This window comes from Gekko japonicus, unplaced genomic scaffold (genome assembly GCF_001447785.1).
Source record: "Gekko japonicus isolate JY-2015 unplaced genomic scaffold, Gekko_japonicus_V1.1 scaffold757, whole genome shotgun sequence".
NCBI lineage: Eukaryota > Metazoa > Chordata > Lepidosauria > Squamata > Gekkonidae > Gekko > Gekko japonicus.
In genome coordinates, this window is record NW_015162500.1 from 407,832 (window position 1) to 434,903 (window position 27,072).

Below are 27,072 nucleotides of genomic sequence, written 5' to 3' on the forward strand. Positions count from 1 at the left end.
AGCGGTTCCTCAGTGGAACAGGCTTCCTTGGGAGGTGGCGGGCTCTCCTTCTTTGGAGGTTTTCAAACAGAGGCTAGATGGCCATCTGACAGCAAATGTTGATTGTGTGAACTTAGGCAGATCATGAGAGGGAGGGCAGGAAGGGTCACATCCAGTGTTCCCTCTCAGCTGTGGAGTCTTGTGAGCAAAAATTCTTCTATGTCAGCTACTTGCATTAAAGTTGCGAGCGAGCGATTTGGCTACTGCATCAGTCAGTTTGCTTTGGCGCCCTCCTTCCTGAGCTGAGACAAAAACGCGTGAGCCGGAGGCTAAGACACTGTGAGCTAGCTCACGCTAACTCAGCTTAGAGGGAACACTGGTCACATCAGTGCTTAGTTCTTGTGGCCCTTTCTTACACACCCAGGGAAATGCTGATCGCCACTTTGGGGCCAGAAAGCAATTTTTCCCCCAGGCCAGTTTGGCTGAAGACCCTGGAGGGGTTTTTTTCACCTTAATCTTCTGGGCGTGGAACAGTGGTCACTGCAGGTGTGGAAGGGCAGGTATTTGTCAATTTCCTGCATTGTGCAGGGGTTGGACTAGATGACCCAGGAGGTCCCTTCCAACTCTATGATTCTATAATTCTGTGATTCCTGTGGCAGAGAGCCACAGTATATTAAACCATTTTTTAAAGAAATCAAAATGATGTGAAAATAATAATAGAAATTAGTTTGAAAATCTGCTATCTGGCCGCTTTCAGGCTTTTATCTCATAGCGGGGATAGACTTTTAAAAATATATATTAAAGGTAGTGATATTACGCACTGTAATGGAGGTCCTGCAAGCAACGTAAAACATTTTTTACAGCTTAGTCGCTCCTCCTGACTGCATCAGAGAAACACTGGCATGGGGAAAACTCGGGAAACCGAGTGCATCTTCGGAGTCATAAATGACTCGGAGGGGTTTTTGCCCTGTGGTGCACTTTGGCTCACTTACTTGACTCATCCAGAGCTCTTGGTGCTACAGGCATCTTTCTGTGGTGCCCTGAGTCATGAGCTGCTGTGCTGATCTCCGGAGGGCTGGTGGGCATCAACTAAAAACTGAGTACCTCCAAGTAGGAATCGATTGCATTGAAAAGCTTTGTGCTTGGGGTGATGTGAGAGCTCTATCCGTGATGTAACAATGGTGATAAACTCATTTCACACGTGCTGGTAGCCTGGATGTTGTGGCTAACATGATTTGGTAGCTAACGTGCTTGTGTGAAACCACCCCAGGAAGCCAGTACTAAGTCCTTCCCATTCTTGATTGAATTAGTTGAAAAACTTGCACTGATTTCAGAAGGCAATGAGCCCCCTTTCCCCGGTTTGGCGTTACAAATCCTGAAAGGAATTGCAGAAGGTTCTCAAACCTTCCCCTGCAGTAGCCCCTCCAACATTTCTACTCTACTTCCGGCCTTCCTTGTATCTGGAGTGTGCAACACCTTCCCAAAGTGTTATCAGCATAAGAGAGAGGCTCTCTGGATTTCTTTTAACACTCCCTCCCCACCCCAGCATTAAAAGTGTTGCTGAGAGTGACAGATTCTCTCCTTTGCAAAGCATTTCTGTTGTTCACCCTAAGTGATAAATGTCAACTCTGAAAGATATTTTTTCTTCTTCCATGAAAGCGATCGGCTTTGAGTTTCAGCGGCATGAATATCTTGCCAGAGCCACTTCAGTTTCATGTAAATGAGCGAACGGCCAGGAATATTTGGCAAGTGCCCTGGCCTTTAGCTTTCATTTGTGGAACGATCAATGGTTCTTTCTGCCAACTGGGAAAAATTAGGGTCAATGTTCTCTTGCTTGGCTTTTGGTTGCAGAACTTGGATTGACAAATAATCCACTGACTATTAACAACTCATTGCTCCTTTTTTTTACCCCCTCCAGTCTCCTCTTAGCCATGACCTCATCCTTAACCTGACTCAGGACGGAATCAAACTGCTGTTTGATGCTTTCAATCAAAGACTTAAGGTAAAAACAAAATATATTTATTTACTTCGTTTCTACCCCACTTTTCTCCCTTATTGGGACCCAAAGTGGCTTTACAGCATTCTCCCCTTCTCTGTTTTATCCTCACAACAACCCTGTGGGGTAGGTTAGGCTGAGTGTGTGTGACTGGCCCAAAAGTCATCCAGCAGGCTTCCATAGCAAGGCAGGGAATCAGACCTGGGTCTCCCAGTTCATTGTGCAGCGTTCTGAACATGACACCATGCTGTACTTTTCTGCCTTCCCGCTCCCCTCCCACTTAAGACTTACGTGTGCAAGTACACCCAGCCAAAGTTGGTTCCAACAAAAGAGATGTTACAGATGTTCTTCTGGGTAACATCCTGCTGTGTGAACTCTTCCATCTCCTTCTTGTATCTGCCTAGCTAAAACGAACTTCCCAATGAAATCGGACAGAGGTAGAGAACAAGTGATGCATTAGATGCTAGGATATGTAAATACTCAGAGGTCTGAAAGATATCACAGAGGTTTGTGGCTAGTACAAAATTATCTGCTTGTATTTTTATTTAATAAATAAACCCAGAACTATGTTTAATACATAAATCCAGAATTGAGTCAAATCAGAACGTTTGGGCATTGCAAAGGTTACCAGATGCCCTCTTTTTAGAGGGCCTGTCCTCTTTTTTTTTGTGTCCGTCCTGTTTTGGGCTCTTTTTAAAAAGCTGATGAACATGTCCTTTTTGGGGGTCGGAAGGTTAGGAATATTCCTAGTTAGTAGCAGGGTTATTTAAAATTATTTGTCATAATGGTCACTTGTTCAAAGTAGTCAGGAAATATGTCCTCTTTTTTGCTTTTTAAAATATGGTAACCCTAGGCATTGTTGATGTTTGCCAGTGACTCCCTGAGAATAAAAGGAATATAGTACAGGGAACAGCACCACAGCAGCTCCCTGCAAGATCCTTTCCAGTGTCACTGCACCACCCCCACCCCCACCCCGTGCTGCTGCTTGCTTGCCCAATGGCAGTGTCTGACTGCTGCTGCTTGCAGAAACCAGGAAGTCTTTACTTGATTAGCATTCCATGTCTTCTCTCCAGACAAAAACCCAAATCAAATTTCTAGCTGCAGAAAATGCTATATGGCTTGATCTGTAAGAGCCACTGTAAACTGCCAAGTGTTCTTTTGTAGATGGTAGAGAGGCGTTTCCCGTCAACAGTGCCATTGTTCTGTTCCCCCACACACACACACTTTAATTTGCTTAGTTATGGCTCCCCCCTGCCCCTGCAATAATTGTAACTGCTTAGCAGAAGCTAAAATGGTTTGGTAAATTTTTAGTTATGCAATAATCAATAGTTTGCTATTAAACTTTCATTTCTTATGTAAGTCTATTGTGCATAGCTTTAAATGTACCGGTAATATTGTTTGGTAAATGCTCCCTGAGTCCAACAAAGGGAAAATATTTTCTCCTTCAAAGATTATCAGTGTCCAATTGATGGTCGTTACGTTTTCCTGATTGGGTGTAGAAATGGCATTTGACTAGCCAGAATCATAAAGCATTTTAAAGTGTTCATTTATTAGAATAAAAACAAAAAGAAAACACAAAGAAGTATGATAAAGACAAAACCTGTAGTCCTCTAGACGTTTTCAGAGCCCTTTCCCTCTAAGGATTGTTGCTTAGTCGCAGACCACCGGCTCTGAATGTAGAAGGTCTCAGGTTCATTCCATGGCAGTGCCAGTTAAGAGAAATATTTCTTTACCAGGAGTCCTAGAAAGCCACTGGCAGTCAGACTAGACAACAGAGCTAGATAAACCAGTGGCATGTTCACATTACATTCATAGGACCAAACCTTCACAACATGTGTGTGGGAACCATGTTATACTGCATGCTACTGTCAAGAACTTTGGTTCACTCAAAATGGAGTCTGCTTTAAAAATTTGGTTCAATCTGGCTGCGGCCTGCTCTTGTTAAAAATGTTGTCTTTAAGACTCCTTAGTTCACACAATCGTGCTGGAGAAGCGTGTCTGTCTCTGCACCTGCAAGATAAGATGTTCTCTTGTCCTTGGCTTGTTAACATTCCAAAGCAATTAAGTCCTGTGGGAAGGCCTGGTGCTGTGAAACTGCAGATCATGTCACCTGCTCTTCTGACATGACCAGAGACCAATCAGAAACCAGTGATATCACGCTTTCCTTGATTGGCCTCCTTGTATCTGGAAGACATTGTTTGAACCCTGATTGGTGCTCAGGCCTAATAACTGATCTGAGGTTCAGACAATAAATAACTTACCTTAACTCCTATTCAGGGGGCATGTTGGAGTTGCATGTGAAGCTGACATGTAACTCTGCCTTGCTCACCTTTTGGCCATCTTGGAAGCTCTGATTGCTGAAGCCAACCAGCCTGGCTTTTGGACTCTGGAGACGGACTACACTTGGACCCACAGCTGAATGGGCAGCATCTTGTCTTTGAGAACCAAGGTTCTATAAGTGTTTAGCTCGTTTGTTAATCTTTCGCTTTCGTGTTTTATCCCCCACAATATTATTCTACGTAATTTGCACTTTTTATTAATATACTCTGCACGTAAATAAATATATTTTATTCACCAATTCTGGTTTCTGTCTCCACTGCTGCAATAAGTTATCTGGTGCCTGAGACTGTTGGCGACTACCTCTAGAATAACCTGTGGGTCTCCTGCTGTGAGCCAGTCTCACAGGAAGGATTCCTAAGTTGAGTAAGGTCTAGAGTCTGTCCTTTGGCTCTGGACTGGAGGGACATAAAAGGACTGGTGGTAACACTACCTGGTTGAAGGTAAAACAGGTGCCTTTAACCCTTTTGTAGTTGTAGCTAGCCAGCCTCTTTGTGAAGAGAACTCCTAGCCTGGGTTGGGCAGGCAGAGGGGCTCTCTTTGACAGCTACGTATACCATTATAATTTCCCACAGTAAATTCAAGCTAGCCAGCAACCCTTGACCTGGGCTAAAGTACTCACTGTGTGTGTGTTTGTTCCATACTTCCTCCTGGAACTCTTGCTGTTCAGAAATGCCAGCAGCTCAACACATAACAAGTACAAAAACAAAACAAAACAACCCCCCCCTAAGCCATGTGGCTCAGGCAGGGGGGAGGGATCCTGGTTCCTGCCATTGTTTTCACATGACACCCCCGTTCCCCATGATGCAATGAAAAATTGGGCTTTCGCGTATATGAGGAAGAACCAGCCCAGTACAAGCTGTTCTGAGGCACATCAGCCCTGTAGGAAAGAGACTGGCTCTGCTTGATTGCTGGTGCTTGGTAACAAGTAGATTGCAGAGCAACTTTTAAACTAATTTCCAGGATGCTGTGACCTGACAGCTGGAGGGCATCAGTTGAACGGTTTGTCTAGACCAGCAGTCCCTACCAAGTGCTTTTAGAAGGTGGGTGAGGCCAAATGGGGCTTTTGGCCAGTAGGCCCTCTAGTTGGCCATGGAGAGTTTTTAAAAATGCTCTGGCAGTAGTTTACACACAGCATGGGTAATTGTGACTAAAGCCGAGTTTGTGCAAGAAAATATTCTCAGACAATAAATTCATTTCAAAAGGAGTCCTGCTAAAGAGTTTCTAGTAGACTTCATTCCCTGATGTTGAGGATGGGATTGGCTCCGCCTCATGTGGCAGCCATTTTGTGGCTGCTCCCACCAACCTGTGCCAGAATTCCAATGGTGCTCGCAGGCTCAAAAAGGTTGGGGACTCTTGGTGTAGACAAAGGCCTTGTGTTCATAAGGGAACAACACAGGGAGTTTGTGTCAGAGTTTTCTGCCTCCTCCACCCCCCAACACACCGGCTCTTTTCTGCTTGGGATCAAAGGCAGGTAAAAGGAGCTTTAGCCTCCCCCTCCCCTGCTATTTTTGTATTTTCAGACTGCCCAGTGGAGCAGCGAATGGCTTCAGTTGTAAAAGGTGGGTGTAGTTGTATAAGTAATGTGATTTTAACAAGGGAAGGGCAATTTGCGAAGGTGAAAATAGTAGGGGAGTTGAAACTAAAGCTGCTTCTCCCTGCTTGCTTTGGTCGCAAGCAGAAAATAGCTGGCGTGTGAGGAGAGGAAGCAGAAGTCCTTGTGTGATTCCCCAATGAAGACGAGGACTTTTTAATGTGTAGGTAAGCCCACAGGATGGCTTGAGCGTAAGGGGTGAGAGAGGTTAGCTGGGGCAGATAATCTAGCAGTATGTTGAGACTAGAGAAGCACGGAACCTTTAATGGAAACCCCCTGGGGAAATGAAGAGCAGGTTTTTTTAACCATACATTCAAGACAATTCCACAAATGTCCTCCAGTTGTGATGGTTGCAAAGGGCTTGAGATAAGTAGTACCAAAATCCACAGTCAGGGCTAGTAAAGTGCAGGTTAACCCCCCACCCCGACTTCCATTTTCTAAATGAAGATGGTTTACTCGGGTTATAAAAATAATTCTCTGCGCCACACTGTCAATTGCCAGACGAGGTAGGGAACCAGATGTCTTAAGCAAGTTGGAAAGAATAGAGCATCTGCCATTCTGTAACCGGACCCCATAAAAGGGGGTTCAGGAACCATCAGTATCAGAGCTGTTCTGGTCAAGCATTCAATCAAAATATTTTTGTCTCCAAAGCTGTGTCTGCTGCTGCACAGTTTGCCTTAAGTAGGCTCTAGGCCAAAAATGACTGATTTAAATACAAATTAAAAATAGATCTACAGTCCAATTGTTATTAGAACTATAAAGTGGATGCTGTTGCTAAAGGCGTTACTTACTGTCAATAGATCTGTGGGTTTATTATGGTTCACTGTATTTAATATTTTTCCAAACAGTAATTCCATATCTATGTTGTTGCTGTGTGTGTGTGTGTGTGTTTTGCCTAAGGAAAATTGTTGCCCCAGAATATTCCGAGATGGCCAAAGTGCTCATTTTAAGTGGTCAATTAAGTGTATAGAAGGCTGAAAATTAATTGGCTTAAAAAGTGGATAGTATAAATAGTTAATGCAGTTTATTTCTGTCATTTTTTATTTCTTCTCCCTCTCAGATCGGTGAATGCCCCCTTTTTTGCTATCTTGCTGTTTTCTGTCATTTTTTATTTCTTCTCCCTCCCTTTATTTCTTCTCCCTCCCTCACTCCCCCTTTTTTGCTATCTTGCTATAACTCCCCTTTAGTATTTAATTGTGTTTGTATTCACCAAGAATTTAACTGTTTATTGGGTTGGTTCCCATCAATCTGTTCCACTAGTGGAGGCTTTCCCTTGCACAAGAGGCTGAACCTCTGCTAGCAAAACGTATCTGTGGGACCAGCCCACTGTTTCCCATTTCCTGAGCCTTTTCTTTTCCGACATCCTTCCCCAAGACCCCTTGCTAGGTGCAGAGGCACGTTAGCATTTCTGGTGCTGCTTCGAAGGGTGGGCGGGGGAATCTCTAAGTTGTCATAATGTAGTATTTTCCCCTCCCCTCATTGTAAACAACTTTTTCCTTTCCTTTTTCAGGTGATTGAAGTTTATGACTTGACTAAAGTGAAGTTAAAATATTGGTAAGTAGTCATTCAAAGAAATTTCACTTTTGACAGCCTGCCCTTTGTACTAACCAGAGGCTATTGGATGGGACCAAAGTAGAGAGAGGAGTGAATTAAAACCATTACAAAGCCTTTGAGCTAGAAGAGGGTGATTATGGGATTGAGTTGGATGCCAGGTTGTTTGTTGACTTGCTTGGTTGTCTTTGTTTCAAAAGTCCTTGGCCGTGGATGTGGGAGAACCAACTGTAAAGCTATCTTTGGGCAAGTGATTAACTAACCTCCCTTCTGTGGTGGCTGAAAAACTAGACAAAACAATCATACAACATGTCATGCACCAGTGCTATTGTGTTTGAAGTTGTGACTTCATTGCTCAACCCTACTCTGAATAGAATTGTGGGAACAATGATGTTTTCTGGAGAAATCCACCCCAATATTTAGTTTGCTGCAAGGCATATTTGTTCGCCACAGTTTACTCTCCTGTGGTATCTAAAAGGGTGATATCGTTTCCAGCTTGAATGATTACATTTAGAAGGCTGCAGTTAGAGAATCTGGATTAAGCGTGCAGGTGCAGAAGGGTCCCATGCGCTCATGTGAAATGTTCTTGGTTCACTGTGAAGTGAATACATGTTATAGCTAGCATGGAACTTACCAGTCCTCAGATCACTAGAATCTAGAGTTTGTTCTTCCAGTGGGCAAAAGAACTTAGGGCACAAGCCTTATGTCTGGCTTGTACTAGTTTAACTGCCATGTCTTCCCCCAGATTGTTCCAGCTGTTGTTTGGTGAGGTTGCTGAAAATTCTCTGTTAAGAGATCTTTGTCTTCCAGGGGCACTCCAGTTCCCATGGTTCTAGGTGGGACATTTTGCCCTGAGTGCACCTTAATGCTTTGCATTTTTTCCTCTTCTGAGACATTTCCTATGAATTAATTTTGTGTGTTGCCGGTGTAAGAGTGTGGCGAGGACGCTCCCCATAATAAAAAGTGGAGCTTGGCTTTGGAAAATGGATCAGTTTCTCTCTTTCAGAGTGTCTTAGTCTGCTGAATGAAGCAAGTGGTTGAAACAAAAAGCCACTCCTTTCTGTGCATAAAAATGTTCTGAGTGTGTTTCTTGAGTGGATTTTTCTTGGTGACGTTCCAAAAGGATTTCATAATTCCAGGGTGTCATTGAGTGTGTCTGGGAATAACCTTTGCCTCAAGCTCCTGATCTTCACAGTGGGAATAACAAGTTGTCTTCCCCGGGCAGCTGTGAGGACAGAGGCAATCAAAACAGATTGTGAAGCTCAAGGATTCTTGATGCACTTGTCTATATCGAGGATGATTCACTAGTGTATAGCATAGAGTATCTGCTGATTCTGAGGCTTTCTTTTTTCCTTTTGCTAGTGGTGTACATTTCAACTCTCAGGCTATTGCTCCAACCATAGAACAAATTGATCAGTCGTTTGGGGCAACACATCCAGGAGGTGAGTTATCACTTGCAGATTTATGTGCATGTGGAGACATGATTTACTGGCTCCATGGGAACCCTAGGTGTTCATTGGAGGCTGAGAGTCCAGAGAGTTAACAGACTTGTTCACAAATCTTGAATGTATGCACCTGTGATCTTAATGGTTTCTAAATTCTGTGCTACCCCTGTGTCCTGCATGTAGAACTCTGCTCAGGAAAGCAAGAAACCTGCTTGGAGGCCAGCTGCCTCATCGTCCCATTTGGTCCCTGCTGTTCTTTGCAGTGGATGGTCACAAGTCTGACCTCTGCTGCCGAATTTCCCAGGAGTCAGCACTTGTGGCCTTTACCAAATTCCTGAACTAGTTTGTTAGCGGTGTTGGCCAGTCACATGAGATAACACACTTTAATGAGCCACCAATGTTTTGGAGGCCCTGCCCCAGATGGCCCAGGCTAGCTCAGCCTCATCCGACCTCGGAAGCTAAGCAGGGTCAGCCCTGGTTAGTACTTGGACGGTAGACCACCCAAGGAAGGCTGGGGTTGCTACTCAGAGGCAGGCAACGGCAGACCACCTCTGAACATCTCTTGCCTTGAACCCCTACAGGATTGCCATAAGTCAGCAGTGAGTTGGTGGCTAAATTAATTAATTGATTGATTAATTAATGTTCCAGGGGCATGCAGTGGGTTGGATGCAGACTAAAGAGAGCCAGTTTGGTGTAGTGGTTAGGAGCGCGGACTCTAATCTGGGAGAACCGGGTTTGATTCCCCACTCCTCCACATGCAGCTGCTGGTGTGACCTTGGGTCAGTTAGAAGTTATTTCAGAGCTGTTCTCTCAAGAGCAGTTCTCGAGAGAGCTCTCTCAGCCCCACCTACCTCACGGGCAGTTCCCTCTAAGCTGAGTTAGTGTGAGCTAGCTCACAGTTTTTTATCGTCTGGCTCACACATTTTTGCCTTGGCTCAGGAAGGACGGCTCCAGAGCAAACTAATTTATGCAGTAGCCAACTCACCTGCTCACAACTTTAATGCCAGTAGCTCAGAAAGTAGAATTTTTGCTCACGGGACTCTACAGTTTAGAGGGAACATTGCAGGGTGTCTGCTGTGGGGAGAGCGAGGGAAAGGAGATTGTAAGCCGCTCTGAGACTCCTTCAGATAGTGAAGGGGGCGGGATATAAATCCAGTCTCCTCTCTTCTCTCCTCTCTCCTCTCTCCTCTCTTCTCTCTTCTCTCTTCTCTCTTCTCTTCTCTTTTCTTCTCTTCTCTCTCTCTCCCCCCCCCAATTTCCATTGATTTCCTGCAGCATACCCCCTCAGATAGTTACTCAGGGACCCCTATCTCTGCCCCATCCCTGGAGCAGCATTTCATGGCGATCAGTGGGGTGGAGGGATGCAGGAAAGTTCCATTCCACTGATGGAAAATTTAGTCTAGATCCAACCCAATAGATGCCCCGTGAAAACTGAAGATGATGTACTGTCCGTATATACTTGATTTCTGCCCTGTGATGTGCATTCCCTTTGCTTTCCCCACTGTCATCTCCAGTCAAACAGGCTTTGTGGGATTCAGTATTGCTTCAGAAAGCTGCAAACCCTGTTTCCCCGAAGATGACAATGAGACAAAAGAAATGAGTGTGTACAGTCGGAAATCACCTGTCAACTCTCTTTGGAAAACATTGTCTGCCTACAGTCAGAGTTGCACATGGATTTATTCCCAGCGAGAGAAAAGGCAATTTGGTGGTGGTAGTGTATTTTCTTTCCTGTTGATGCATTTATTTGTGTCTCCCTGTGTGCTCCCCACCCATCTCATTTGCTTAGAACTACAGAAAGAAACTCTAGCAGTAAGGTTTTTTTGTGATGGGAGGGGGCTGTGCCTTTAAATGCTGTCTCTGTCTTATTTCCCACCCATGCAGACCCTTTGCCTGCAGGTTTAATTCCATGAACTTTACCAAATGTTTCTCATCCCCTCTGATGTTTTTGTGTAGTCTGGGTCTGTTCTGAAGGTGCTCAAATTACAGTTGTCAGACAGCGCTCTCCAGACACAAGCCTTTTGTCCTTTAAACCATAGCAAGCATTCCCATAGACAGGAGCTGATAGGCTTGCATAATTAGATGTCAAGCTCAGCTAGGCTAGTAAAGATGCCTCATGTTCAAAAGCCCTGATTTATCACGAGAGAGAGGTTTAAGTGACTATCTTACTATAAGCCTAAATGGAAAAGCAAAACAGTGCTTATAGCACTTTCTCCAGGGGATCTGAGGAATGCAGGATTCATGAGTTAGGAGTTTCCACTGGTGGATGAGGCCAAGGCAAACTGATTGCGATGATGGTAGTGCTTACTGTTTGCCTAGTGCTTTTCCTATATTCTTCGCACGGGCTGCAGTCCCACACTACAATAATCCATAGTTTGTCAGCCACGGTTTGAGTGAATTCTGGTTGTGTATGGTATCAGAATACAGGCTGCCAAACAAACGGTGGTTTGTTGGCAGGTGCTAAACAAGGACTCCAAACCATGGTTTGTTCCAGTCTTGTTAACTGGTTTGTACTAACTGTGATTTGGCCATGACATCTCAGCGCAGTTCGTTCAGCAGCACCACTATCTTAGCTTCCTTTCAAAGGGCACTCTCTCCCACTTTCCCCCTCTGCCTTTTTTCTGGGGGCTCCCCCATTTTACTAGTGACAGTTTCACCCAGCAGAAGTGTGTTTCAGAGGGATCAGCCTCTTCAGAGGGGAAATTTAAAAGGAGGGCAAGATAAGTGTGTGGGGGGGGACACTGGAAAAATATGAATATATGAAGCTGCCTTACAATGAATCAAACCATTGGTCCACCACAGTCAATATTGCCTACTCAGACAGCAGCAGCTTTCCAGGGTCTCAGACAGATGCCGGGGATTGAACCTGGCTGGGACCTTCTGCATGCCAAGCAGATGCTTTGCCACTGAGCCACAGCTTTCAACACATGGACACGTGAAGCTGTCTTATACTGAATTGGACCCTTGGGCCATCAAAATCAGTATTGTCTACTCAGACTGGCAGAGGCTCTCCAGGGTCTCAGGCAGAGGTCCCTCTCATCACATACCACATGATCCGTAGTGCAGATGCCTGGGATTGAACCTGGGACCTTCTGCATGCCAAGCAGATGCTGTTCCACTGAGCCATGGGCCTCTCCCTTCAGAGTGTTACAGAGTGGGAGGCTGATGATCCTTAGCAAAGCAGAAGCCTTGAATTACTTCTCCCCCCTCCCATTTATTGCAGCTGACCAATAGCGAGCAGGCCAAATACATGGTGAGATTTTACCAGTAGCCTGGCAGTTCAGGGGAGCTCAGAATAGCACTTTTCTGCTTGAAGGTAGGAAAGGAGACAAGCAGCAGACTGACCGGGATTTATGAACTATCTGTGGTTTTTTAATGTCCAGTAGGCTCACCAGGAGTTGTGCAACCACAATTTATTGTGACATCTGAATGCAGCCTTACATCAGCTTGATAGTCTTTACCTTACAGGCAGTGTTCCCTCTAAGCTGAGTTAGTGTGAGCTAGCTCACAGTTTTTTAGCCTCCAGCTCACAGATTTTTGTCTCTGCTCAGGAAGGATGGCTCCAAAGCAAACTAATTTATGTAGTAGCCAAATAGCTCTCTCACAACTTTAATGCCAGTAGCTCACAAAGTAGAATTTTTGCTCACAAGACTCCACAGCTTAGAGGGAGAATTGCTTACAGGGTTGTTGTAAGATGAGTTTTATCCCTTTCTTATAGATAAGGGGGCTGAGAGTGAGACTGAGGTTGGCTTGAGGTTGCCAAGGGAGGAGGAGGTTATTTGTAGAGAACTTTCCATAGACACTGCAGAATTCCATAAACAGAAACCACTCTTAAGGGACATTTCAGTTTAAACCAGAGGCGTTGAACTCATTTGTTACAAGGTCCAGATCTGACATGAACGTTACTTTCTCGGGCCAGGCCATGTGTGCCATAAAACGTAATGTCAGATAGATACTGGATATATAAACTTTATAAATGATACAGGCAAACCGAATTAACAATATTATTTTTACTTAAAATACAAACAAAAACTATTGATGCCTAGGAGTGAAAGCAACTGATTTACTGGGGAACCCACAAAAGCCCCAATAAATGTATTTAATCATACGCAAGACTAGGTTTTTTCAAAGAGATACCATAAAAGGGGGGCGTCTTACATTTCCATACAAATTGGTTACTTTTTGTATATATAGCACTTTTAGGAGACGAGTAAATAAGGCAAGCAAATGAGGTAGTTTTCCAGCAGCTGCACCCAATGCACCCAGCCTCAGTAGCTGAGCATGGCTATGATCCATCTTTAGCTCATTGTTTCCTCTCTTCCTCCTGAGGATCTTGAGGAAGCACACTGGACTTCCTCCTTCACTGCCCCATCCCCACCAACAACCCTGTGAGGTGGTCCAGGCTCACCGATTGGCCCTGAGTGACAGACAACAGGGTCTTGATTCAGGAGGCGGGGGGAGGGGGTCTGACTCTGGCTCTCCCAGAGGGCCCCCCCCCCAGTTCTCATCTCTCCTACATTTCCCTCAGAAGTGGTGGGGCTTGAGGGGAAGGCCTGACAGAGAAGCTGTTTCTGAAACCTCCAAGGGGTGCTTTTTGTCCTCCTGTTACCCCTTTTCCCTCATGGGCTGAGAACAAGTGGGGGGGGAGAAGGGAGGTCACCATACCCCACCCTCCCTGACACTTATGCTGCCTCCTGTCTCCACGGCTGTTCATAAATACAGTGGCAATGGCAGCTCCCCTTTTCTTTTTCACTCCTCCATTCACTTCCGGAAATAAAGCTGAAGTAACTGCAGCCAGTTTTTTAAATAAAGCAGTTTTAAAAACGAGTTTTCTAATGATACCATAGTGAAATTTAAAAGGTGAGCTGATATTTGGTAGTGCTATCTTTGACTTCATGAAATGTTTGACTGCATCATATAATAGGGACCAGCCTACCTAAGGGACCATATGTTCCCCCAAGGGCACTACGGTCGGGGAGCCGGAACCTATTGGATGTACCGGGTCCCCAGGCCATCAAGCTGACCATGACCAGGAACAGGGCATTTTCAGTGGCGGCTCCTATCTGGTGGAATGAGCTCCTGGAGGAGATCAGGGCTCTGCGGGACCTAACACAGTTCCGCAGAGCCTGCAAGACGGAGCTCTTCCGCCAGGCTTTTGAATAGGAGCCGCCACCACCACAACGCATCAGTTTACCATCAACGCCCTGAAATTCCTGGAATCCCTGGAATTTCCGGTATATGGACATCTGGATATGGGCATAGACCATTAAAGCCCTAAAAAAGCACCGTGAGCGAGAATGGGACATTCAGAGGACTGCCATCCTGTTTTTAGATAGCCTTGCTTTTAGATAGGCTATAAATTGTGATGAATTTTTAATATTTTGTATTGTTTTTACTGTTTTATTAGCTATATGCCTGTTAGCCGCCCTGAGCCTCCGGGGAGGGCGGGATAAAAATGTAAATAATAAATAAATAATAGTCCGGTGACCAGACCAGTCATAGTGGGACTAAACTGACCTCATCTTAATGGTTATGGATGATAATGCTCAGTAGCAGTGTCCACACCTTAATTATGCAAATAAGTATTTATTTGAAAAATATTCTGCTTTAAAATTCTTAACATCCGAGGAAAATGGTGGTAGAGTAGATTAATGGGGTTGTGCAGATGTGACAGATGTGCCCAGTCTAACCAGGGTTAGGAGATAGTGTGCCATAGGTTGGTTAACAAACCCTATATCATTCATTTGTTGAAGCAAAAAATAAGTGGATATATCGGATCAAGGAGGCTGTAATCCACAAAGACTGATGCCAGAATGGAAATGTGTTGCTCTTTCATCTCAAGGTTTCAGTTTATTTTGTCATTAGCTTTGATCCATCTACAACGCTATCCTTTTATTCAAGCAAACTATGGAAAGGCAGGAGAATCCTCATGGGAGGGGAGGGAGGTCATGCCCCCAAGACTTGCTTCTGTTATCTCAGTTGTAGTTTAGGAAAATTACCTCTACATCAGACCTTTGTGGGCTTAGTGGTGCTTCACCTTGGCTTGGAGGCGTTGTAGTAGAAAGTACATTATCTGTTGTTTGCTTAAAGTATTTATACCCAGCCTGCTCACCCACGGGTTTCCGAAGGCAGCTCCCTATATGGTTTCTTCAGTTCTACAGATACTATAAACGGGTTGAGAACAAAAGAAGACTTTTTCAAAGCAGCAAAAGGCATCTCCTCTTTGAACATTGGGAAATAGCCTCCCCAATTCCATAGCCTGCTCCTTCCGCAAATGTCCATGTTTAATTTAACTGTTCTAAGACAAACAGAATTTCTAGCTATTAGTTGTTATGTGTTGTCAAGTCACGACTGACTCATAGTGACCCCAAGACCATGGGGTTTTCAAGACAAGGCCGTTTGCTGGTTTGCCATGGCCTTCCTCTGTGCAACAACCCCAGTCTTCCTCGGTGGTCTCCCATCCAAGTTCTAACCATGGCCAACCCTACTTGGGTTCCAAGTTCTGATGAGATCAGGGTAGTTTGGGCTACTAGGCTGCTGAAGCTCTACCTACTGATATCATCTTTCACTCTGTTTTATGAAAGTTTGGGGCATGTGCCTGTGACGTTCTCAATGAATCGATGCCACTGATGTATCGAAAAGGGGGGGGGGAATACTGTTTGTTTTAATGTGTGTGTATGTTCCTTTCCTCCTCCTCCTAGTGTACAACTCAGCGGAGCAACTTTTCCACCTCAACTTCAGAGGACTGTCTTTTTCCTTTCAATTGGACTCATGGACTGAAACTCCCAAGTATGAGGTCAGAAATTGACTTACTTAAACAAATAACTTTGCTTAGCCAAGTCGACGGTGTGTTTTGAAACTCTTTAACAATAAATCTCTTCTTTTGCCATAGTTAATTATTTGTGAGATATGTGGCATTCCTCCTCAGCTTGGTTGAGACGTTACAGGTCTTACTCTTAAACTGTAGGACTGAAGCCAGACGGAAGTTTTCTGCTAATGGAAGGGAAAGTTTCCCCAAGTTCCCCCTTCCTGCTGCAGACCCCCGATTTGTCCCTCCTGCCATTCCTGGGGGTCCCCCTGTCCTCTGGGGAGATCCTTGGCTGCAGAGGGAAGGGCGGAGGCAAGACGGCTCTGCTTCGGTTAGGGGAATCTGCCTTCTGTTAAGCAGAAATTTAGTTTCTGTAGATTTTCCGGGATGTGTGGCCATGGTCGTGGCATTGTAGAACCTGACGTTTCGCCAGTAACTGTGACTGGCATCCTCAGAGGTATAAACACAGAAAGATGGAATACTCTCTGTGTCAAGGTGAGAAGAAAATGGTAGGCCGTAAATATATATCTACTCCACAAGGTGGGTAGGGCTGAGTCGTTGTCTTGTAGGAGTTACTGGTGAAACGTCAGGTCCTACAATGCCAAGTCCATGGCCACACATCCCGGAAAATCTACAGCAACTAATGAACTCCAGCCGTGAAAGCCTTCGACAAGCAGAAATTTGTTGGGATCTGACCCATGGTCTGGCAGTCGTGAATACTCCACTGGCACTTTTGCTCATTCTTCCCCCTGCCCCGTGGCTCAGGCTTTCCTGCTTCTCCTGCCTCGATCCTTTTCTGGTCAGCAAGTGGCTAAGGATAAATGTAGCGTCTGGGTCATTGTTGCCACTGGCCATGATTGGACCTCAAACCAGAGAGAGAAACCTTGGTTAGTAGGGGATATCATAATGCCACTTCATAGATCATGATAAATTACAGCTCCCACTTACCAGGAACAGGGGTGTGGGGTGGGAGACGTCATCTTGCAGGCCCACAAAATGCAACCAGTCTTCAAACCATGCTTTGACAGTTGGGCCCTCTGAAGACTGAACCGAACCTTAGAATTTGTAATAGTGACCTTCCAGAGCTTATTCAGTTGAACAAGAAACAGGCTGCAAAAGAAAGAATACCCTCCCTCCGCCTACTCTTGTGATTGCGACTCAGAAGTTGTAAAACATTTTCATGAAAATTAAGGCAGTTTTTCTTTTCTTTTGGTAATGCATGTTGCAGGCTGGGTTAACCTTTAAAGTTCAGCGCGTGACCCAGTTAAATTGGGGAGGGACCCCGCGATGTGAGAATGCTCTAGGACTATCCCGGCAAGGAGTAACTTTCCTTCCTTTGCTTTGAATTACGTTCCATTTTAAAATGTGGAATGTATCTCAAAACAAGAAAGCACCAGCCCTGTTTCCAGTTCTGAGAACTGCTAGACCTAAGAACATCAGAAGAGCCCTGCTGGATCAGACCTGTGCTCTGTCTGTTTAGTCCAGCGTCCCATCTCACACAGTGGCCAAGCAGATATTCCAGAGGATAATCTGCCAGCGAGAGTTGCAGAAATCTCACTGTACTTAGAAACAGGCAACAAGGGGAATGCTGGCTCCGTCTTTTGGCAGCCACATGCAGAGAACAAATGCAACTGGTAAAGCCCCAGCAAATACTTTGGGGTCATCTCGTTTTGCCACCAGCAGGCAACCCCTGCCGCAAGATACTCCATGGAGGTTTTAATTTTAATTTTACAGTGCAAGAGAGGTCAAGTTTCGGAGGTCTTTGGAGATCCCCTCCAATTGCACTTGGTAACAGTTCTGACATTTTTATGCAGTGTTGTCCTGCAATCAAAAACATCTTTTTTTGGTTCATATTATCATATATGGTGGAGGTGCGAAAAATTAGTTAAATTTTGGAAAAGTATAAAGCAACTAATTGCGGAAATAGTGGAAATAGATCTCGCGCTAGACCCAGAAATATATTTGTTAAATATGTTACCAGAAGGGATAAAGTATAACGATACATGTTTGATTCTATACATTCTTACTATTTCCAGAATTCTTATAGCTAAATGTTGGAAATCAGATAACATTCCAAGAAGAGAAGAATTAATTATAAAGATTATGGAAATAAAAGAAATGGACAAACTAAATATGATTTTGTCAGGAAAAGATGAAAATGTGTTTAAAAAAAGATGGCAGAAAGTCGATGGTTGGTTAGAAAAAAATAGGTAAAGGAAACTCCGAAGTATGATGTACATGAGTATACTTTTGTGTTGTTTTTGTTATGGAAAATATTTAAATAAACTTTTTTTTAAAAACCATCTTTTTTTTGCTCTCCCTAGCCAAACTTTGCCCATGGCCTAGCTTCTTTGCAAATTCCACATGGTGCAACTGTGAAACGCATGTACATCTATAGTGGAAACAGTCTGCAGGATACCAAGTAGGTGACCTCTTGGATTGTGATCTTCTGTCAGTCACGTTGTGTGCATGCAAATCTGCAAACACTAGTTGTGCTTGGATCTTATTCTCAAGTATTTCCATAGGTTTGCCTAGTCTTTTGTTCAAGCAAGCCAGCTTGTATGCTTAAATGTTGGGCTAGTAATGGGTTTGCAGACATATCTCCCAAATATGAACTCACTAAAGCTTTAGCTGATCTCCAAGAATTATTCGCAGGCTGAAGTCTACTGAGATAACTTCTGTTTAGAAGTCACATGGTAAGACATTTGAAGAGAGATGCTGTAAGCAACTTCTCTGCAGTCTACTACTTTCCCATAACCTGAGCTATTTTAACTGAAGATCGTGGGGGCTGAACCTGGGACCTTCTGCATGCAAAGCAGATGCTCTGCCACTGAGCCACAGCCCCACCCATTGCCGCTGGCATAGAAAAGTAAACAGGAAAAAGCTTCTGTTTGAGACCTTGTGTGCCTTGTTAGTGGTTTTACATAAGAACATAAGAAAAGGTTCTGCTGGATCAGACCAGTGGTCCATCTAGTGGCCCAGTGGCCAACCAGTTCCTCTGGAGGGCCAACAACAGAGCATAGAGGCTGAGACCTTCCCCTGATGTTGTCTCCTAGCACTGGGATTCAGAGGTTTAGTGCCTCTGAATGTGGAGGTTCCCCTCAGTCACCATGGCTAGTAGGCACTGCTAGAGAGCGAGAGCGAGACTGGATTTATACCCCGCCCTTCACTAGCCGAAGGAGTCTCAGAGTGGCTTACAATCTCCTTTCCCTTCCCTTCCCCACAACAGACACCCTGTGAGGTAGGTGAGGCTGAGAGAACTCTTTCAAGAACTGCTCTTTCGAGAACAGCTATTGTGACTGACCCAAGGTCACACCAGCAGCTGCATGTGGAGGACTGGGGAATCAAACCCAGTTTTCCCAGTGTGTCTAATCCCCTTTTAAAGCTGTCTATACTGGTGGCCATCACTATATCCTCTGGCAGCGAATTCCACATCTTAATGACTCTCTGGGTAAAGAAGTATGATCTTATCATTGCAGGGCTCCCATGATGCCCCTCAGCTGTTTCCTTGGAAACGTCTATGCAGAGAATGTTGACGTTCTGAGAGATGGCACTGGACCCTCAGGTTTACGGCTTCGCTTACTCACTGCAGGTATAACGTCTGAGGAGAGACATCTGTGCACCTCTTTCCATTCAAAGGCACAACCACAGACGTGACCATGCATAGCGTGATATTTATGTCAACACATTTTGAGGGCATTGATTCGTCTCAAAAACTTGCTTCCAAATTCTCCCTCTGCTGTGCCACAGTGAGCTCTAATGTCCTAGGAAATATCACTTCATTTATTTCCAAACTCACTGTGATACCCTTACCAGCAATTATAAGCGTGATGGTGGGGAGGCAGGATGAGCTGGAGGTGAGTTAGGTTTGCTGGGGTGCTTAGCTGACTTTATCGCTGAACATCATCAAACTATATTTGGGACAGCCCTTCTATTTATGCACAAAGGTTCTGCCACAGGGATTCTGAACCCTTTTGAGTCTGCAGGCCCCTTTGGAATTTTGACACGGCGTGGTGAGAGTAACTAAAAAAAATAAACATGGCAGCCACAGAATACATGCTGAAGAAGCTGGAGCCAGCCACAGAATGACTGCTGGGGGACACCTTCAAGTCACACAGTGAAGGTCCTTGTGTGGTGGTGGCAGCTGCTGGAAAAGCACATTTTTTAAAAAGTCTGCACAACCAGTTAAATCTTCCATGGCCAATCAGAAGCCTTGCCGGGCAAAAGCCCCACTAGACCCCACGCACTTTCTAAAAACACTTGGCGGCAGTGCTCCCTCTAAGCTGTGGAGTCTTGTGAGCAAAAATTCTACTTTGTGAGTTGCTGACATTAAAGTTGTGAGCAGGTGAGTTGGCTGCTGCATAAATTAATTTGCTCTGGAGCTATCCTTCCTGAGCGAAGACAAAAATGTGTGAGCCGGAGGCTAAAAACTGTGAGTTAGCTCACACTAACTCAGCTTAGAGGGAACACTGCTTGGCGGGCACCAGGAAAGATGTTAACAAGTGCCATGGAGCCCCCAGGCACCATGTTGGGGACCCCTGTTCTCCCACTTAGCTGCTCATAGTCAGTAAAATCAAGGATAGACCTCCAAATTCTAAATACTCAGGAACTGTTGACTTAATCTAAAGGTACGATAGTACATACAAAATAGCATAAGTTCATGTACAAGTACATTGAAGCCTGTGGCTACTAAATTACCAGAATAACACAGCACACACTCACAGAAACACTTCTTTATTAGCCTCAGTAATAATATTAGTTGTAGATTTTCTGGGCTGTATGGCCGCAGTCTTGGCATTGTAGGGCCTGACGTTCAGAACTCCTACAAGATCATGACTCAGCCCTACCCCACCTTCCTGAGTAGATATAAATTACCTGTCTACCATTTTTCTTCTCACCTTGACACAGAGAGTACTCCATTACACCTCTGTGTGAAGAATGGAGACTCAAAAGAGACCAAAAGTGGCAGCGGAGGGAGGGAGGGAGCAGTGTGGAAAGTGGCAAAAGGAAAAGCAGGAGTGTGAAAGGGGCAAAAGAGAACAAAGAGAACAAGGGAACTTTAAAAAAGGAGAAGGAAGGTATGCGAATTGAGTCAGGAAGCAGGGCAGAAAATAGGTGCCAGGAAACACATTTGGCGGGTGCTAGAATGCTTGTAGTCACCATGTCAGGATTCACTGCACTGGGGCAATCTGGCGAAATGTTGCAGGCAACGCATATATTTGGGGGTTTGCTGTGAAATGCCCTAAGGTCCTTTCTGCATTTGCCTGCCACTCTGGATTTTCTCTGTGTTCAAGTCAAGGCGATTTAAGTCCACTGCAAAACAGCATCCAAATAACCCGGGGCAACAGCAGGATGAAACTGGGCTGTCCACTGAAGGGAGGTAATGTAATGCAGATTGGGGGGGGGGACCCAGAATAAAAACAAGATTGAACTCTATTTTAGTGCAGAATTGGGGGGGGGGGACCTGGATTAAAAAGGTTGAATTCGATTTTAGTGCACAACTGCTTGGAGGACACTGCAGTGAGCATGGATTAAAAGGAGAGCACAGAAAGGGCCTAAAATAGGGTAGGACGGGGCAGGATTACAAGTACAGAAACGCAGCAACAATAAAACCAAGTCAGCCCTTCCACATTTCAGGTTGTGGGGAAATTTTCCATTGAAGATTCTTCCCATTTCTGACCATGCGATGCCCTTTTCCCATGGTATTTTCCTGCAAGATTTCAGGATATAATGGCATATGTCTGAGAATCTTGGGAATGTAGTGGAAAAGACTTTTGTTTTTATCAAGTTGGGGGGGGGGCGAACAAGCAATTTAAATGGTGTTGGGTTTAAATGAGTTTTGAACAGCAAGTTCAGGGTTAGCTTATTTGCAGCCAATGTAATAAATTATGTTTACTGGTTTAGCTAATCTTATTGCCTCTCATCCTGTTCTTTTGAAGGTTAGTACCACAGAAGTAACTTTTTGATTGTGCTTAGAATTTTTAAAGAAGGAGATTAAGACTGTAGACAACTTTAAGTGAATTTTGCTTCTGTCTTTACAGAGAAGGAGAAAGGAGAGATGTCTAGGACAGGGAACGTGTATCCTGGCATAGTAGGAAGGAGTTAGCTAATGTCCAGATAATATAATTGGTTTTGAGAAGGCACTTTTTCAAGATAAAAGTGTGAGGTCTAGGTAACGTACATGCCTGAGATTTAAAGAGAACCTGTTAGCTGCTTATTAGTTTTATATATTGTGGATGAAATCTTGCATACTAAAACTGTATTTGTGAACCAAATGGACCTTGAAAAAAACCTGAATTTTAAATAAAGTGGGTGTAGATCGTGTGTATGTCTCCAAAGCTCCTAGTGTTAAAATGGAGCACTGTGTGTGTGGGGGGGGGGAAGAATTACAATGATCAAAAATGTGATTATTATACAAATGTTCATCTAAATGTATGCATGCTGTGCAGTTCTGTCATTGACTCATAATGTTCAGGTGTAGCATTATACAGATACTTTGTTGCAACATTAGATGTTCAAAGGCACAGGTAATTAATAAAGGATAAAAACCTTCCAGAATCATAATTTACAGTACAGTTCTTAACAGAATCAGAGTATGAGAGCATTTTTATAGAATAGTCCTCATGCAATGATTTTAAACGTTATGCCATTAATATTATTGGCTTGGAATCCCTCCTTTGGGCAGAAAGGCAGGATATATATATTGTAAATAAATAAACTCTAAACGTTTTTTGTGGGGGGGACTTCTGCCTGTTTCTCACTCGCATGGCAGACTTCCAATATCCCCTGATATTATTCCCAGGGACCCCCTAGGGGCAGCATGAGGGAGGAGCATTTCAGTCTATGACATTTCCTTTTAGTTAGCTACATGCTAGGCTTCAGATAGTATAAATATCTCAGAAACGTGGAACACCATAAGTCACTAATAGTTGACTTCTTTTTTTTCTAGGTTGCGGCCCTGGTGTATTAGCTGATGCCAAGATGCGGGTATTTGAGCGCTGTGTGTATTTTGGTGATTCGTGCCAAGATGTTCTGAGCACTTTGGGGTCTCCTCACAAAGTCTTCTACAAGTCAGAAGATAAGGTGGGGTCAACAGCAGCAAACATTAATGCAGATTTGTAACTTATTAACATTGGTGGTGGTGGAAAGTACCATCAAGTCATAGCTGATCTATGGCAACCCTGTAGGGTTTCCAAGGCAAGAGATGGTTTGCCATTGCCCGTCTCTGCATCCTGACCCCGGTATTCCTTGAGTGTCTCCCATCCAAATACTAGCCAGGGCCAAACCTGCTTAGCTTCTGAGATCTAATGAGATCAGGCTAGCCTGGGCCGTCCCGGTCAGGATTAATTAGCACACTAAAAAAATTGAGTAGGCTAGCCACACTTTTCGATACCAAGTGCTTAAAGCTCCCTAATAAATACTCCCTTTCCAAGTGTCCTGGGTCTTCTGCTCCAGGATATGCCATTCCTAACTCTAAACAGGGGTCTCCTGTTTGGTGTAGTGGTTAAGTGTGTGGGCTCTAATCTGGGAGAAGCGGGTTTGATTCCCCACTCCTCCACTTGCACCTGCTGTTGTGACCTTGGGTCAGTCACAAGCTCTGGCACAGCTGTTCCTGAAAGAGCAGTTTGTGTCAGAGCTCTCTCAGCCCCACCCACCTCACAGGGTGTCTGTTGTGGTGAAGGGAAGGGAAAGGAGTTTGTAAGCTGCTCTGAGACTCCAAGTGAAGGGCGGGATATAAATCCATCTTCCTCCTCCTCCTCCTCTTCTTCTTCTCTACCCCACCCTTTGCCTATGTGATCTCCCAAACCCAAAGAGTCCATTGTATTTATTTATTTTTGTCTCACAAGCAGATGGCAATCCTGTGTCAGAACTATACCACTTTGAAATTTCAGATTGCAGCCAGAGGCTCATATGATGAAAACAGGCCTCCATGAAAACCAGCCCTGCATGTAGAAAGCTTGCAAGTTGTGACCAAAAAAAAATTGCGCAGTACACCTGCTCTTTGACATGCTGGCTTTCTGTGCATAGGGAATTTTTTTGCAGGAAGGAGCATTGCAAGACCGCTTCTACAGTGGGAAGGGGAAGGAAAGAAGAGGACTTTTACATTTTTCTAGGAGGAAAAATAGAAAAAACCTGAACAAAAGATGGAGCCAAGAGCATTGTGGGGTTGAGGAGAGACCTTTCACGAGTGCCATGTAAAGTGTTAGGAGACGGAGGAGACACCCCCCACATCCTGATTATGCCAAGTTGCATTCATTGTCTCCCAGATGCTGAAATTACCCAGTGACGATGATGATGGCTGTTGGGTCTGAGCAGCATTCTTGTTTCTTCCATGGAGAATGTTTATGCCATTGCCAGCCAGACGAAACTGGACAGACCCAACTTAGTTTGAAAAGAGGTTTTGTCTCCACGCTCCCGGTAGGCTGAATTGTGGTTTTCTTTGCAGATGAAAATTCATTCGCCATCCCCTCACAAGCAGGTTCCTTCCAAATGCAATGACTACTTCTTCAACTACTTCACACTGGGAGTGGTAAGCTGCAAATTTTCAAAGCAATTGCTATCCGGTGGAGCTTATGTAACTTTCGAAACACCCAGAATGTGTTAAGTAATTTATGTGGGAGCCAATATCATATGAATCCTTAATTGCTGTTTGCTGGGAGCTCTGAATCTTATATTCTTTCTTTCTTCTCTTCTATCCTTGTCTGTTTGGTTAATGACACATGAACTCCATCAGGGTGTCACAGAGCACGTTGTACATAATTGATATTCATTGTGCACAAAATAAAACCTCGCTCCTTCAGACACAAAACGCTCTTGAGGAAAAACAGTGCCGGAAGGAATCTCTGCCTTGTCGATCAGCAGAGCCTCTTGTAGGGGGAAATGGGACGGAAGAGAGAAACTGTGCTCAGCTCCTTTAAACCCCCAAATCTGGCACCCACAGCTGTTCAGAACAGCATTTCCACTCAGCATCTCTCGAAAAGGCTCATGAGATCAGGTCTAACAATCGTGACCTGAAAAATATTTCTTCATTGGTTTCTGATAGAAATCCGTGCTGAAATTGTTGCTCTGGGGGATGTTCCCACCTGCAGTGTACATCACAAAGCTCTGCTGATTCATGGGTAATTGTTTCAGTCATTTCATTTGTGGCCCCCTCCCCCCATTTTCACTTGCAGGATATCCTTTTTGATGCAAATACCCACAAAGTGAAGAAATTTGTCCTACACACTAATTACCCTGGTCACTACAACTTCAATATGTGAGTAATGAGACTATTGTATATTATTTTTATTATTATCTTCTCTTATATTTGGGGAATGGGTGGCCAGTCGGTGTTTATGGAAATTTACCGGGTGCCCAGTCTCCACCTGCTAGCTCAGTTCCCTTCTGGTTTTTAAAGCTTGATTAAATGCAGTCCTCCCCTCCTCCACCCCTGGCACGTTTCATTGGGTTGCTAGGAAGGTTAGATTTTTTTTTTAAAGAAAACTAAAACTGAGGCCCAAGGATTCCAAATTCTGTGGTAGACACTCTACACTTCAGCCTGTCTGGAGTAAATTCTTTACCATTTGGTATTTCTCTGCAAAGCCTGGAGTTACTAGATTCTGAATACTCATCCCATGCTTGGGAAAGAAATGTTCGTAGTTTCAGCAAACCCAGTTTCTGATGAGGGAGGGTAGGGCATTTAATGGGTGCTCACCCCATTCACAAGGCTGTGTTCCATATCCCGTCTGCAGAGTGCTGCAAGACACACCTTGGGACAGCTGAGCATGGGAGGATCTAAGTGCAACAGCAATATTTCTGAGGAACAAGCAGGAGAGCTACAGTCTTGTGGCATGGGGGGTGCTGTCATGGGGGTCAGGAACTGCACATCAGGACAATGCAGAGTGAGCTGAAAATCAGTGTCATAGCAGGCCAAAGGTAGAAGAAGAGTACGTTTTTATACCCACTTTTATCTACCTTACGGAGTCTCAAAATGGCTTGTGGTCTCCTTCCCTTCCTCTCCCCACAACAGGCACTTTGTGAGGTAGTAGGTGGGGCTGAGAGAGTTCTGAGGTGGAATCAACCTGGTTCTCCAAAAAAAACCCCAAAAGAGTCCACTGCTCTTAACCACTGTACACACTAGTAAACTGCACAGACTGTACTTTTCAAACAACTGTCTTCCACAAATGGAAGTGAGAGGATAGAATCCCGAGGTATTTCTCAGATGCATTTGTATAATTGCTCACATGGTTGATAATTTCCAGTCTTCTATAAGTGCAGTATGTTGGGAAATGTTGCCCTCTGTCTAGCTTCCAGATGCAGTATTTGTGCTCTGCTGGCCAGAGGTCTACAGCTTGTTGCCCACAGGCAGTCCAGATCTTTGCCATAGTATTTGTTGCCGCTCAGAGTAAGTCATTGCAGTGGCTGTTCAGTCAAGCACCAGACCACAGAAGACTGAAGAGAAGCATCTTACATCCCTGATAAGTCGTCTACACTTCTTGTGTCAGGTTTAGCTTAGAACTGATGAGAGGTTGTATCCTACCACTTTGCCCAGCCAAGTCTGAAGACATATGCTGAGCCTCTTCCTTCGGGGGAAGGCCTCTTCGGCCAGAGAACAGCTTCGGACTTGGCTGAGCAGAGAGCAGTAGGATTTTTTTATTTACTTCATTCATACCCCACTTTTCTCCCCAGTGGGGATCTATAATGGCTGGCATCATTTTCCTCTCCTCCATTTTATCTTCTCCTCAGCCCTGTGAGGTAAGTTAGGCTGAGAGTGCGAGATTAGCCTGAAGCATGGGGGGGGGGGCAAATAGAGATCACTTCCCCTGGGGGAAATGGCTGGTTTGGAAGGTGGACTTCTGAGGTCTTCCCCCCTCCACAAGTCCCACCCTCTCCAGGCTCCACCCCCAAAATCTCCAGGTATTTCCCAACCCAGAGTTGGCGTCCCTAGCCTGAGGTCACCCAGCAAGCTTCCAGGTCATCCACCGCTTTAACCACTACACCATGCAGTCTACAAGTTACTGTTAGGAACAGTAAGTCTCCTTTACGCCAGTGCTAATTCCTTTTGCAATTTCAATTTCCTAGCTACCACCGTTGTGAATTCAAGATTCCACTAGCTATTAAACGAGGTAAGACAGAAAACATACCTGTAAATCTGTGTATGTATTATTTTATGTTTCTGGTAACATTCAGCATTCTAGCTGTTGCCTTTAAATCCCTTTTATGGGGTTTGGAACCCAGTTATCTGAAGGGCTGCCTGCCATGCTATGAGTTCACCTTTTAGGTCTGAATAAACGCAGAATAAATATTTTCAGTGCCTCCCCTGCTCCTTACATCTAAACAGTGTAAAGCTAATACCTGCTCTATGGGCTTCAAATGCTTTAAAATG

General features: G+C 44.5%; 1 protein-coding gene across 1 annotated transcript in view; it reads left to right on the forward strand.

The window, feature by feature from the left end:
• Positions 1-27,072, forward strand: part of LOC107106021 (chromosome unknown open reading frame, human C16orf70) — a 66,004-nt gene that overhangs the window by 27,559 nt on the left and 11,373 nt on the right. Inside the window, exons 6-15 of the mRNA XM_015406104.1 lie at positions 1,898-1,981; positions 7,417-7,460; positions 8,820-8,899; positions 15,601-15,695; positions 18,032-18,129; positions 19,187-19,299; positions 22,657-22,790; positions 24,154-24,237; positions 24,881-24,963; positions 26,769-26,812. Coding sequence (XP_015261590.1) covers positions 1,898-1,981; positions 7,417-7,460; positions 8,820-8,899; positions 15,601-15,695; positions 18,032-18,129; positions 19,187-19,299; positions 22,657-22,790; positions 24,154-24,237; positions 24,881-24,963; positions 26,769-26,812 — 859 coding nt within the window. The remainder of the gene's footprint in view (positions 1-1,897; positions 1,982-7,416; positions 7,461-8,819; positions 8,900-15,600; positions 15,696-18,031; positions 18,130-19,186; positions 19,300-22,656; positions 22,791-24,153; positions 24,238-24,880; positions 24,964-26,768; positions 26,813-27,072) is intronic.